General features: G+C 41.8%; 1 protein-coding gene across 1 annotated transcript; it reads right to left on the reverse strand.

Annotated features, from left to right (window-relative positions):
• Positions 1-1,273: 1,273 nt before the first annotated feature.
• Positions 1,274-11,634, reverse strand: nudc (nudC nuclear distribution protein). The gene is given in 10 exon segments (XM_048229176.1): positions 1,274-1,833; positions 4,104-4,222; positions 5,027-5,110; positions 6,427-6,621; positions 6,825-6,938; positions 7,289-7,375; positions 10,161-10,186; positions 10,189-10,378; positions 10,710-10,787; positions 11,322-11,634. Coding segments are annotated over 10 exon segments (1,020 nt in total). The 5' UTR covers positions 11,397-11,634; the 3' UTR covers positions 1,274-1,781.
• Positions 11,635-13,085: the final 1,451 nt, after the last annotated feature.

Below are 13,085 nucleotides of genomic sequence, written 5' to 3' on the forward strand. Positions count from 1 at the left end.
TGAACTGGACCGCGTGCAGCATTTGCTGTCTTTTTGTTTCATGGACATGATGGGAGGCCTTCGAATGCAATTAAACATTCATAATAGCTATCTGAAACACTGTCCTTTAAGATATGAAAGCATTATTATTATTGTGACAACTTTATTGCCAGAGGCTGATCTGTATTAGAAAAGTGAAAATAAAATGAAAGACCCCTGTTCACTAAGGTGGCCGCCTAAATTCATGGTTAGATAAACCCAACAGCGCCCTCATGTGGGCAACAATACACAGTACAACAAGCAAGCTTTTAAAACAAAGCATGTGCCTTACAAGAGGTCTAGCTGGGGGGACGTCTGGGTTATGCAGATGACTGTTGGTATTTGCAACAGTAAAATAGGTTTTAATTAAAAGCTTACTGGATTACCTTGAACTGCCTGAATGCTTCTATATTTGTGTCTGGATTTACCCACATCTCTCTATGGCTGCACAGGACTATGGGTACAAATACAGTAACCTGAACCTTGATTGCACTGACCTACTGTACTGCCGACATGATAAGCAGCTTCATTTAACCTCAGAGCTACTTGTATAGTCTTTCTCAATACCTTCAGACTTTTTGTTCGTTTGTGTAGCATTTGCATGTTTTTCATAATGCTTATATTACCGCTGATGTCTCTACATAATTATATGGAAGAATCATTCCGTATAGGTAAAAACATCCATAATCACAACAGTCCTCGCTCTCTGTATCCAACTCATCTTATTCACTACTCTGACACAACACTAAAAGAAACATCCCATGATTGCACAAAAGCACTCTGTATTCCCTCATTGATGTAATGACTGAATGAATCCTGCATTACCTGACCTTTAAACTTTCATCCCAAGTTAGCGATATGTGAACAGACGAGGCGCAGTGAGGAAAACACATTACGTAAACACCTGGCCCGTGTTCACAGGTCATTCATAAACGGTGTCAGCAGCCTTTGGGCTCCGTGTCCATCCAAAAACAACAGCAGAGAGCAATGACCTAGAGAACTACCCCAAGCCAAGTCCATTCACTGGCCTTCACCTCAGTCCAACCGCTGTAAAGTACCAATGCCACAGCTAGTAAAAAACAGGATATATGGGCAAATAAAACACCTGTGTATTTAAAGCTAGTTTCATTGGTGGCACAGGAGCCCGTCTCGTACACTAGATGATATGTTGAAATATTTATAATGTGAAAATAGCCTGTCGCTTCCTCTCTCGATTTTCCCCTTTGATATGGACAGACCCATTCCAACATGTAGGCAAGGTTTGACTTATTTATTTTAAAAAAGGAACAAACACAACAAAAATGCACAGATCCAAACAGGATGTTTTAAATATTCAGACACATTTCTCCATGCAACAGACCATGAGATGTTTTGGTTAGTAGTTTTTTTTTTTCTTTGCTGTTGTGACCGTTAACAAGGTGAACCGAACAAAAACAGAACATCAGTCCAACGAGTCCGTTGTAGACACCAAGACTGATACAAAGAGAGAGAGAGAGAGAGAGAGAGAGAGATAGATAGTGAGGGGGAAAGAAGGAAAGAGATACGAGTGTGAGAAATCAAGAGAGAGTTGGAGTGAGAGTGGGAGTGAGAGAAAGAGAGAGAAAGAGAGAGGGTGTAAACAGGCCAGGTCTGTGTGTGTCATCGTGAAGCAGCCTAAGTTGCAGCTGAAGTGGGTAGTGACTGACTGACTTGAGGCACAGCAGGCGGTCGGTCAGCCGGTCAGTCAGAGACCACCAGGCACCAGCCGTGAGCCTCCGCTGCTCTTAACTGAACTTGGCTTTAGAGAAGTCCATCTCCGGGTGCTGCTCCATAAACCTGAGGAGGGAGGGGGAGAGAGAGAGAGAAAGAGAGAGAAGAGAGAGAGAGAAGAGAGAAGAGAGAGAGAAGAGGAGAGAGAGAGAGAGAGAGAGAGAAGAGAGAGAGAGAGGTTAAGGAAACAAATTGGTAACAGTACAGGTGCATCTCATCAAATTTCAATATTGTGGAAAAGGAAACTATCATATATTCTAGATTCATTACACATAAGTAAAATATTGAGCCTTTTTCAGTTTAATCTTAATTTAATCTTGACAATTACAGCTTCCAGATCCAGTATCTCAAAGAGGCGATGAGGTAAATATGAAATAAGAAGTGTAAAAAAGGCCTCATCCTCATAATCACAAGAGACATTTTCACCTTCACTTCACGTCATAGTAAACTGGAGAATGGGCCTATAAAAATAAAAATAATAAAATAAAAAAAAAAACGGATGCTTTAATCGCAGGCCAAATTAATATTTTGGGGCTAGTTTAGTAAAGAACCTCGCCTATGACTTGTAGTGCTCCATCTGAATCCTAAAAAGGAAAGGAAACGAACAATCCCAAAAAAGGGCAAAGTAAGCATTATCTGACAGCAGCCACCAGAATGACATCAGTCTCAGTGCAGCTCACAGCGGAGACCCTTCTGTGTCCCTGGCTTACGTGAGAGGGGAGTCTGCATAGGTTTGAGTCGGACACAGGAGAGGGGTCAATGACTCGCTATGCTGATAACCCCATGTGTGATGGCCTCCAATAACGACCCAATTCCATCCCTCCTCAACACCCCACACACACCCACACACAATGTGAGACCTCCGCGACCTGAATATGACTAACTAATAAATAACCTGCTGTCACATAAATTAGCCACCATTCTGAGCTAATACACACTTTCCCATCCCCCAGCTATAACCTATGGCCCACTGGTCACTTCCTCCTGACTGCCTAACACACATTAACATTATGCACAGGCTGAGGCGCTGCATCTATCAGCAGGAGTAGTGATGACTCACAGCATATGAGCACATACTGAGCAGGCACATGGCCAGCACAGCATATGCGAGAGGAGGAGGAGGAAAAGGAGAGAGAGAGAGTATTGGAGGAGGAGAGAAAGGGAGGTAGATGAGGGGAAAAAGAATAGAATGGAGAAGGAGAAAGAAGAGGAGGAGAGCGAAAGAAGGTATATTGGAGGTGGAGAGGAGAAAGGGAGGATGGAGGAGATATGGTAGAGGTGTAGAAGGAGTCGAGGTATGGGAGGTGGGAGAGGAGAGGAGAAAGGGAGGAGGGAGAGGAGAGGAGTTTCAGGAGTTGAGGGAGAGAGGGTATAGCAGCTGGAGGGGAGAAAGGGAGAATGGAGGAGACATGATGGAGGAGTAGAAAGAGTGGGAGTATAGGAGCGTTGAGAGGAAGAGTGGATATAGGAGGGTAGAGGGTAGAGAGGGGCAGGAGGAGGAGGAGGAGGAGGAGGAGGAGGAGGAGGTGGTGGAGGTGGAAGAGGAGGGTGAAGGGGACAGTGACAGTGGCAGTTCAAGCGGGCAGGCAAGGTCACTCCCGCAGCCAAGGTGAGCTGACACAGACGTCTCTGGGCAGCTTTATGGCTCCTATTAAAAAGCCTGGCCTGGCCTTGACAGGCGCACAGTAGGAACCAGCCGGCGGACCGACCGCACATTTCACTTTCAGCCTCTTACCACTGTTTTTATGAGCACTTCCACCCCTGCTATAAACCCAACGCTGTGAGAATCAACCCATCAGGAAGCACTATGATGCAAGATGGGGAGCTAGATAGCAGGTTTGAAGATGGCTTGAGGGGAGCATCCTTGTCAGAGCACTTAAGGACTCGGTTAAACGCCAAGGGGAAATGTACAGTTGTTAACTATGGTTCTGTATGTTTGCAGGTCCACAAAGCTAACTGAATAAACATAAAATTCTGCCAGAAATGTAATGACATAATTTGCACACATTAACCTTTTTTCTGTACTAATATTCAGGTCTGACTGGAGAATGTCAGAACTCCTAATATGCCAGACTCTGCTTTGCCTTACATTACACCAGCATTCCTCAAACTTTTACAGACCAAGGACCACAACATTTTACCACATCTGCCTGCAGACTACTAAGGATAGCTTTAAAACAATGAGGAACAATGCACTACACCAATAAAAAAAAAAAAAAAAAAACCCAGCCTGATCTGCCAGCGATTTCTTTTTCGCCCTGCAGCTCAGGCTGGAAACCTGTGCATCTAGGCCAATCACACGAGAGGCCAATCACATGGACACTTAGCTCTCTTACTTTTTCAGGATATCCTGCTTCTTCTGCTCCTCTGAGGTGGGCAGACCCATGGACTTCTGTCTCTGGTCGTACATCATCTTCTCCACCATGCTACGCGTCTCCCCGTCCAGATCAGACAGCTGGTCAAGTCAGGAAGAAACAAAAATCAAAATGTTATCAAACATTATTCTTCAGTCCTGCAGTAGAAGGTGCTCAACAGGAGAGCAGAAGTAGAGATGTAATCATATCCAAAAGAGAAGGGTGGGAGAAATTGACACAAAAAAACATGTTGATAGTTACAGTGAAGGTTTTCTTTAATAACAAAAAAAACCATTACAGAGACATTTATCTAAAATTAGAAAGCTGATGAGTTAACAACCTACAGACGTGGCCTTGAAACCACCACAATAGCACAAGCTGGCACTAATAAAATGAAGTCAACTTGCAAACCGATTTATGTGAGCGATGTACTTGTCCACTCCATACTGTAAAAACTGTTTTGCAGGTTTATTGACCCCGACCAAAAGAAACCCCTATGAGCTGTAGTAAAGAGCCTGGGTTACTAGAGGGAATGGCAGACGCCATGTTCATATCTCTTTTACAAGATCATATAGCAACAAAACGAACATAAGGGTGCAATAAAAACTACAACTACTGCAGCAGCTACTGATGAAAAGGCTGCATAAAGGCGCTTCTACCAAAGTCCTTACAGGCAGCTCTCCCTACTCGGTGGCCAGCTTGCAACACACTCTTTTTGCTATCAAGTGAATGGGGAGGCATAGAGGAAGGAGCGGGATATGTATAGAGACTACTGCCATATTAGTGTGACAAACTAACCCCATGCATTTCTATGGAGGATTCTTTGAGTGCTGGGTCTCCTCATTAGAAAGTCTCTGCTTATACAGGCTGTCTGTGAATATGCCAGGTGGACTAATACTCATTACCTTGGAGTTTTCGGGGCAGATTTTCTTTGTGTTCATCTCTGGGTCTGTGGTCACCAACTTATTCCACCACTCCATTTTATTGATCTGTTGCAGGAAATGAAAATAAGCATTTAAATCAGATGAATCAGACAGCAACAGGGAACAGTGAGCTAAATTACATGCTGACAGACACTATAGACATTTAGATTTAATAATTTAGCAGACACTTTTATCCAAAGTAACATACATATCTCAATTATATTACAAGGGTCATTCTCCCCAGAGCAACTTGGTTAAGTGCCTTGCTCAAGGGCACAATGGTGGAAGCCGGGAATTGAACCTACAACTTTTCAGGCTACTGCATGCTAACCTAGCTCCTTAGCCACTACGCTACCACTACCAGACAGCATACGGCCTGTGCCTAAAGGCTGTTTTATGGTTCTGCATTGAGTCCACACAGTGACTACACCGTTGCCTCAATGCCGACGCGATCCTTTTAAAGTTATGCATCTCCTGTCTGCGTCACTCACCTAAACAAATGGTGCAATGAAATATTTACGTTATACCTATTTGTTTGGCCTTTTCTGGCTTAGATTTTGTAAAAGTTAATGAGAAATAGACACAGCTCATTCAAATAACCTAGTTGCTGTAACCAGAAAATAAGTCTGAGGTTATTTGCGAGGTGTCTGCAAGCCAGTTTATGTTATTTTATCAAGCAAACTTTCAACAACTACCCACAATGTACCGCCAATCGCATAACCTTGTTATTGTAACCAAAATATGTCTGAGTTTATTAGCAAAGCTTATTTCAGCGAACTAGCATGTTCCTACTCCCCACAGTGGGCTGCTTGAAGCACACACAGGGCGAGTTGACCAATCACAGTTCTTGTTTGGTCTGCGTTGCCTTGACGCAAGATTACAGTTTTTTGGAGGTGCATGTCAGGCAGAAGGCTTGGAGGGGGTGCACGGTGACGCTGAGGGCTCTGCAGAGCTACGCTGTTGATTTGACGCAGAAGCATAAAACAGCCTTAAGAAAACACAAGTGATTTCCACATATCTTGTTTGATAGCATAAGTACAAGAGATAAGTCATTTTTGGTGAATCATTTAAAGACTAAAGTTGCAGGAAAGTGATTCAGAAAGTGTTCACTGAATGAGGAGAGGTTGAGGGGGTGACACAGAAGGAAAGAGAGACAGAGAGAGAGAAGAATAGAAGCAGAAAGATGTGTATGTAGTGGATCACCATCATGTAATCTTCTCTATGTGGATGGTGTGGTGACCATGACGTCTAATGATTCACACCTATTCTTAGTGAATGATAACAACCATGTCACACCATAGTCAAGTGTCAAGTGACCACCTTGTCTAATTATCCATACCCTCTGCAAGTGAATGGTGACCACCTAATTTAATTATCCATACCTTCTCTAAGTGGATGGTGACCACTTTGCCGTCGTCAATAAGCCAGGAGCTCTCTTCCACCTTGACCTCGTTGCAGAGTTGTGCGTCGATGACGGGCGGGTGACCCTTCAGCCCCACCTTAAGAGTACGTCTCTGCATGTCCACAACCACGTCCCTTCCCTTTATGCGAAACTTTACATCAAAAGGCACCACGATCTGGAAGGAAGAATTAAAGCGCAACACACATTTAGAGAATGCAATTGAGCATACATGCATACAACATTTGAAGATAAAACATTTTTATAACTCCCTTTAAAACTATATTTATAACCGAATACAGTGATAAAATGGATAAACACGTCAACGACCATGAAGCACTCATCCTTAATATGACTCAAAGCCAGTGTTTAGCAACTCACGTCTACTTCCGATAATGACTGCGTCCACCTGTAGTTGGGCAAGTCTGCACCATTACCAGCGTTTGGCTTCATCTTTCCTTTTTCCTTCTCATCTTCCTCTTCCTCAGAGTCCGCCTAAAGGAGGACAAAACATTTTCAAGATCAGGTTTACACAGGTTTGCAGTAGCCCAAGTTGCTCCAAGGACAATGGCCCTTGTAATATAATTGACATATGTAAGTCACTTTGGATAAAAGCATCTGCTAAATGAATACATGTAAATGTACAAAATCTCAGCTTATGCCATCCTTACACCAGAAGACTTTGACAAGATTTGGGAAAGATTCTTGAAAGATTGTAGTCTGTTGAGTAAAGCTTGAATGGGGGGCATTAGTTAAAACACTACAATCTTTCAAGAATCTTTCCCAAATCTTGTCAAAGTCTTCTGGTGTAAGGATGGCTTTAAAGAAAAGCAGCAGCGTCTCACCCCTTTATCGGCTTTCTCCTCTGGTTTTCCAGATTTGTCCGTTGGAGGTTTTGGGGCTTCCTTCTCCTTATTGTCACCATTCTTTTTCTGAAGACAAATAACGTCTTAGTAAGTAAATCAAATCTGTTACACAAGGTATCTATAAAGGTCTTGGATAAAAGTGCCTGTTCTGTATTTTTGCCTGTTATTATATTTTTGCCATTTTTGTCGGTTGGATTTCTTCATTGTGTAAGGGCTTTTAACAGTCATTGAGCGATTCTGATTGAAACTATTGCTCAAAATATGTGTGACAGGTTTGACAGTTCACCAAGGGTGCACTGAGGTGTGGGCTGTCCTAGTCCATTTCATGTGGGTTACCTTAGCTCAAAGAATTTTGGGTACATTCTCAAGCCTGGTCTATTTTGTGCAAGTGGTAGTACAAGGTCTATTTTGTGTGACCTGTCCTACCATCTCTATTTTCTTGCTACTCTGCCTCATCTGCATTCTGTGATGGTGTTTCGATCTTTTTTAAAATATTACTATTAATGCATTCCTTATTTGTTATTTGCTTTTTTTGGCCTTTTCCTATTCTGTTTCGGGGGGCTTTTATTTTGAAACCGCTTTTTATTTTGAAACCGTTCCAACCGCGAGGATGTAAACAGAACAAACATTAAACAACGACGTGAACATAGTGAAATGAAACAACACAGAATGATAATTTCATTGTTTCAGCACACTCCGACGAGACCCAGGGTTAATGTTCATTGAATATGTACTTATCAATGTGCATTTTAAGGCTTAAAGTAATTTTGGACTGTAACTAGATCATCTTTTCACTTGCTAAGTTGAGTCGCCTAAGTTAGTGTTAATTGACGTGAATGAACGACAAAATACTTCCACACCGGTGATTTCAGGGTAAGAAAGAGGGGCTTCAATTTCGGTCGGTTGATGTGTATTTTTTTAACTGGCAGCAGCCTAAAATTAGAGGAGTGTTGACGCCGCAGTTCAGCAGGTGTGTGTGTTTGCATCTGGGCATACATGCTGAACGTGACATTGGGGGTGTGGTTACATCGTCGATTCTACCTTTGAGTTTGAAGTTCGAGATTGAGATGTAATTTTGATCGATTTCGAAATCGTGACACTTCTAGTTGTCTGTGTTCTCAGGTTTGCTTCCCACACAAAGCATTTACATAGCTTATCACCTTAATGACATTACTCTTTAATGAAAGACATGTCCTACTAGGCCATCCTTAAAAATATTTTCGTTTGCTGTAACCCAACCGACCCTGTCAATTTAGAACCGACCCAAATATTTATTTTTTCCCCCCCTTTTAGTCCGACCGACTTGCCGGGTTGTAAACTTATGCTAATACCGACCGATTGTTTTTTTTTACTCTAAAACAACCAATACCAATACAAATGCAATAAAATAATATTTCTTTAGTAGGCCCAAGTATTGTGAATATAAATTGCCTACATGCAAACGCGTGGCTCACTTTGGCGCGGCTCACTTGGCGTCATCTCTACACCATTGGTTTTACGCGATGTCACACTATGGCCTACGCTTCGTTTTCATTCACACAAACTGATAACGCTTTTTTACTTGGCACGGTTCTGGAAGAACTGTGGCCAGATCTTTTCTCATCCCTTCTCCCCCCTAGTCTAGCGTGACCGTGGTCGGAGTATTGAAATTGGTTGTGGTCTATTCAGAATTTCTCAAATATGGGTCCGCAACATGGAGACTGCTGGTTCGCGGAGTCGCGGAGTGAAATTAGGCCCGATGCTTCATCTGATAATTTGCTGCGCAGTTGATCAAGAAACCGCTGGATCGACGAAAAAAAGTAAACAAACGCTTCTGCTATCGATGTCATTAAACATGGAGCCCTACAATTAAGTGGTGGTATGAGCATTCATTCAATGCGCCGTCTCTGCGCCGAGAAACTGAAACTAATCGATAACGTTGGTATTAAAGCTCGCTTCAACCTGTTGGAAGGCTATTTATTTATTTAACGAAAACTTAATAGAACGACGTTGTTTTTGGAACTTCCTTAGAAACAGAGCAGAGACTGTATAATATACTGTATAGCATTGAGTATTGTATAGTCAAATTTCAATATAACGTGGCCAAGAGCTATTGTAGCCTTCTTTCTGGGTACATGTAGATGAGCCCTATGACCCAAAAGTCTGCCATGACCGGGCCTCAGGTCAAAGAAGTTTGAGAAAGGCTGGTCTATATAACCTGCATCAGAATGATGTTTGCAATGGTGCGCCTGAAGGCACGGGTTGAAGACCCAGTCAGTTACGTCACAATATGCACATTTGTGTAAATTCATTCCTATGTAATCACCATGACCAAAATTGAACTTTATTTTTTACTTTGAATCTTGGAAAAGAAAAAATATTGACCTACCTACCGACCCATTTTTATTTTTTTTTGGCTGTTACTGCAAACAAAAATATTTTTAAGGATGGCCCTATTGATAAAGTATAAGTATATAGTTCTTATATAATAAGTATATAGATATATCCTCTTTTCAATCTACTCCCCTTAATTTTACGACATATATCCTTTTTTCAATCTACTGTTTTGGTCTACTTTTCTACCTCCTGCACGAGCAAACATGAAGGTGACCTGAGCCTAACTTCAGTTAATGGAACGGCTTCACCCTGTAACAGGTTGTCCTGCTTGGTCTAGTTTGTAACGGGTTGTCCTACCTGGTCTATTCTGTAATGCATTGTCCTACCTGGTCCATGTTGTAACAGGTTGTCCTACCTGGTCTATGTTGTGATGCGTTGTCCTACCTGCCTGGTCTGTTTTGTAAAGGACTGCCCTACCTGGTCTTTGTTGTAACGAGTTGTCCAACCTGGTCTATGTTGTAACGAGTTGTCCTACCTGGTCTATTTCATTCTGCAGCCTTCGGCCTCCTCGTCCGTCAGCTCTTTGATCCTGGGCTCGTCGGCGGCGACCACCTTCCTCTTCTTAGCCTCCTCCTCGGCAAGTTTTGCCGCCCGCTCCGCCTTCGCCTTCTTCTCCTTCTCCTCCTTGGACTGTTTGTCTTTGTGGGCCTTGAGGGCCAACCGACTGTGATGAGCGAAAGAGTCTTTTACCAACTACAGGAGAGAAGTGAGACATGGAGTGAGAGTGAGAACAAGGAGTTATACATGCAAATAGATATGATAATTAAGTGAATTAACTAATAATCATGGTGACAGGCATTTCAAATGTATCTTTCAGTCAGCAGACTTAACCATAAAAAATAATGGTAGTCTATAGAATACACAGTGATGTTTTTAATTTTGAAAGTGCCAATTTTCTCCTTTTTTGACGCAACCTTTTCTGCTGAGGTGGACAACAGATGATGCAAGTGCAACCAGTCTGAATTATAAAGGTAGCGCAACAGAGAAGGGATTTGGCAGTGATGTGTCAAACTGTTCTGCTCACCTGCTCTGGTGCCCCAGCGTCTCCTCCTGTGAAGAAATCGGTTTTTCGTCGCAAAAAGCTGAAAAATGTGTTCACCAACTGGGGAGAGAGAATTTTGTAAGTTGAATAACATTTGGGGGAAGCACAAAGCATTGATCGGCTGTCTATCTATGTTCCTCTACAAAGTAACCGATGTTGCTCTGTAATTAAACACCCGTCAGCCATCTTCTCCGCCCTTATTCACTGCTGATGTAGCTAAGTAACAGTAACCTAACGATACGGTGTTTGGACAAGGAATGGCCAAGCTCGTTGCTGGCTAGATGCTACCTGACGTTAACTGACGTAGCACATAGCATTGCTTTACGCTAAAGCTAACTATGTGATCATCTAGAAATCGAATTTCGATAACGTTAACCTTGCAACTAGAAGCTAAGTCAATACCACAATTGGTATATGACAAATATGGAGACGACTGATCTCCTGTATAGAAAATATACCTTGTCATCATGTCAAGCTAGCGATAGTTGGCTATCCATAGAGCTAAAGATTCACACTAACATTACCTACTTCAACTGCCCGGCTAACGTTAGCTTCCGGAGGATGCTCGGCCAAACAACAAGATGTTATAGTTACCTCTTGTACTCCTCCTTCATGCTGTTGCGCCATTACCAACAGCATCCCGTCGTACTTCTCCTCATCATCCCCCATATTCAGCTTCCAACCCAATTTAACAAGAAGTAAAATATGAATCTAGAACTACTGTTCCTCCGGCTAACAAGTCACGTTCTTCAGATGCAGCCAAGGAGCAAGACTTCCTGGAAACAAGACCAACCCTGAAGTACAAACATCCAATTGGGATCGTAATTTAAAATAGACAGATTCAACGACCAATGGACAGAAGCGGATAGAGAGGGAGCCTGAGCGGATATCTCATGGGTGCGTTGTCGAACTCCGGTGGGAAACCTGTGCCCTACAGGAACAGAATATTCTAGAAAGTTAATTGTGAAATAAAAACACTTCGGCGACCAGTTAACGTGTGTGGTCGAAGTATGCCTCCGATTTTGCACAGAAATATCAAACAAATCAAAGGTTCTGAATATTAACATAAAAATGGAAGAGTTTATGATGAAACAACTTATGACTAGGTTAGGCTACACTGTGACTTTTGTCTTACAAACATACAAATATATTATTTCATTCAGAATGTACTACTTTTGTACAGAAGCACAGGTGATTAGGCCTATATTTGAATATGTATTCTTATCATGACTTACATGACTAGCCTAATCACTATTTATTATTTCATTAATCAAACAAATAATAGGCCTGTTTTTTTCAATGGATTCTATTAAACTTTAATGTTATTGTGCTGAGTTGAAAGACAACGCAGTTTGCATAACCAGAAGTGCAAAAAAAGAAGAAAAGTAGACAGGTCAAGATATGGTTATGGTTATGGGATTTGGCAGACACCTTTGTCCAAAGCGACATACAAACACAAAAACAATATAATATTTGAAATTTAACAGGGAACAGATTAGAATGTTGGTCAAACTATAACTAGATGTACCGCATAGCGGTACAAAATATAACCGCCGCTCAGTCCTGTACATCCGTTCCGCGAAAATAAATCACACTTCAATTTGTCTCCATATTTTACTCCATCCCCCACTCTTGAAACTTTTGTGTATGCTTGTTTGGCATGCCTGAGTGTGTGTGTGCGGCTGCACAGAAAGTAGCCTACTGGTGCTGAAAAGGTGAATAGATTGTAGAATAGCCAAAGAAGATGTAGTATTGTTATAAAACCTTTAAAATCTCTAAACAATCACAAGTAGGGCAGTTCATCACAGTTCATCCATTGCAACTGGATTGATGAAAGGTCACTTACACCTGTAGGCTACATTGTATTTGGGAAAAGCAAAAGGCATCAGCATAATGTTATTTATTTATTTATGTATTTATTTTTATGTATTTATAAACAAAAACATCTCTGTCAGTTCCATGCTGCTTTCAACAGCTATCAAAAACAAAGGTCATTTTTGGATGGATGGATTTTTTGTGAATGTTTCTTCTTCTACATAAGATTTTAGTCATCTTTAGTTCATGTAATACTTTATTGTCAATGCACAAATTAAGTAACAGTAGTCTGAAACGTTATTGTTAATGCACAAATTAAGTAACAGTAGTCTGAAACGAAATGCTGTTTTACATCTAACCAGTGGTGCAAATAACTGACATGTCCAAATGGGCCTTGATGAAATGCTCATACACATTTTAACGGGCCAGTTGAAGAGCTTTTGTCCGTTATTGTTCGTGCAAATATAGGCTGATTCATGTTCCCTTGCATTGTGTAACTGAGGTCCATGGCTAGTCTGGCTTTCATCAGATTAAGCTCAATCT

The sequence above is a fragment of the Alosa alosa genome, chromosome 20 (assembly GCF_017589495.1).
Source record: "Alosa alosa isolate M-15738 ecotype Scorff River chromosome 20, AALO_Geno_1.1, whole genome shotgun sequence".
Lineage (NCBI taxonomy): Eukaryota > Metazoa > Chordata > Actinopteri > Clupeiformes > Clupeidae > Alosa > Alosa alosa.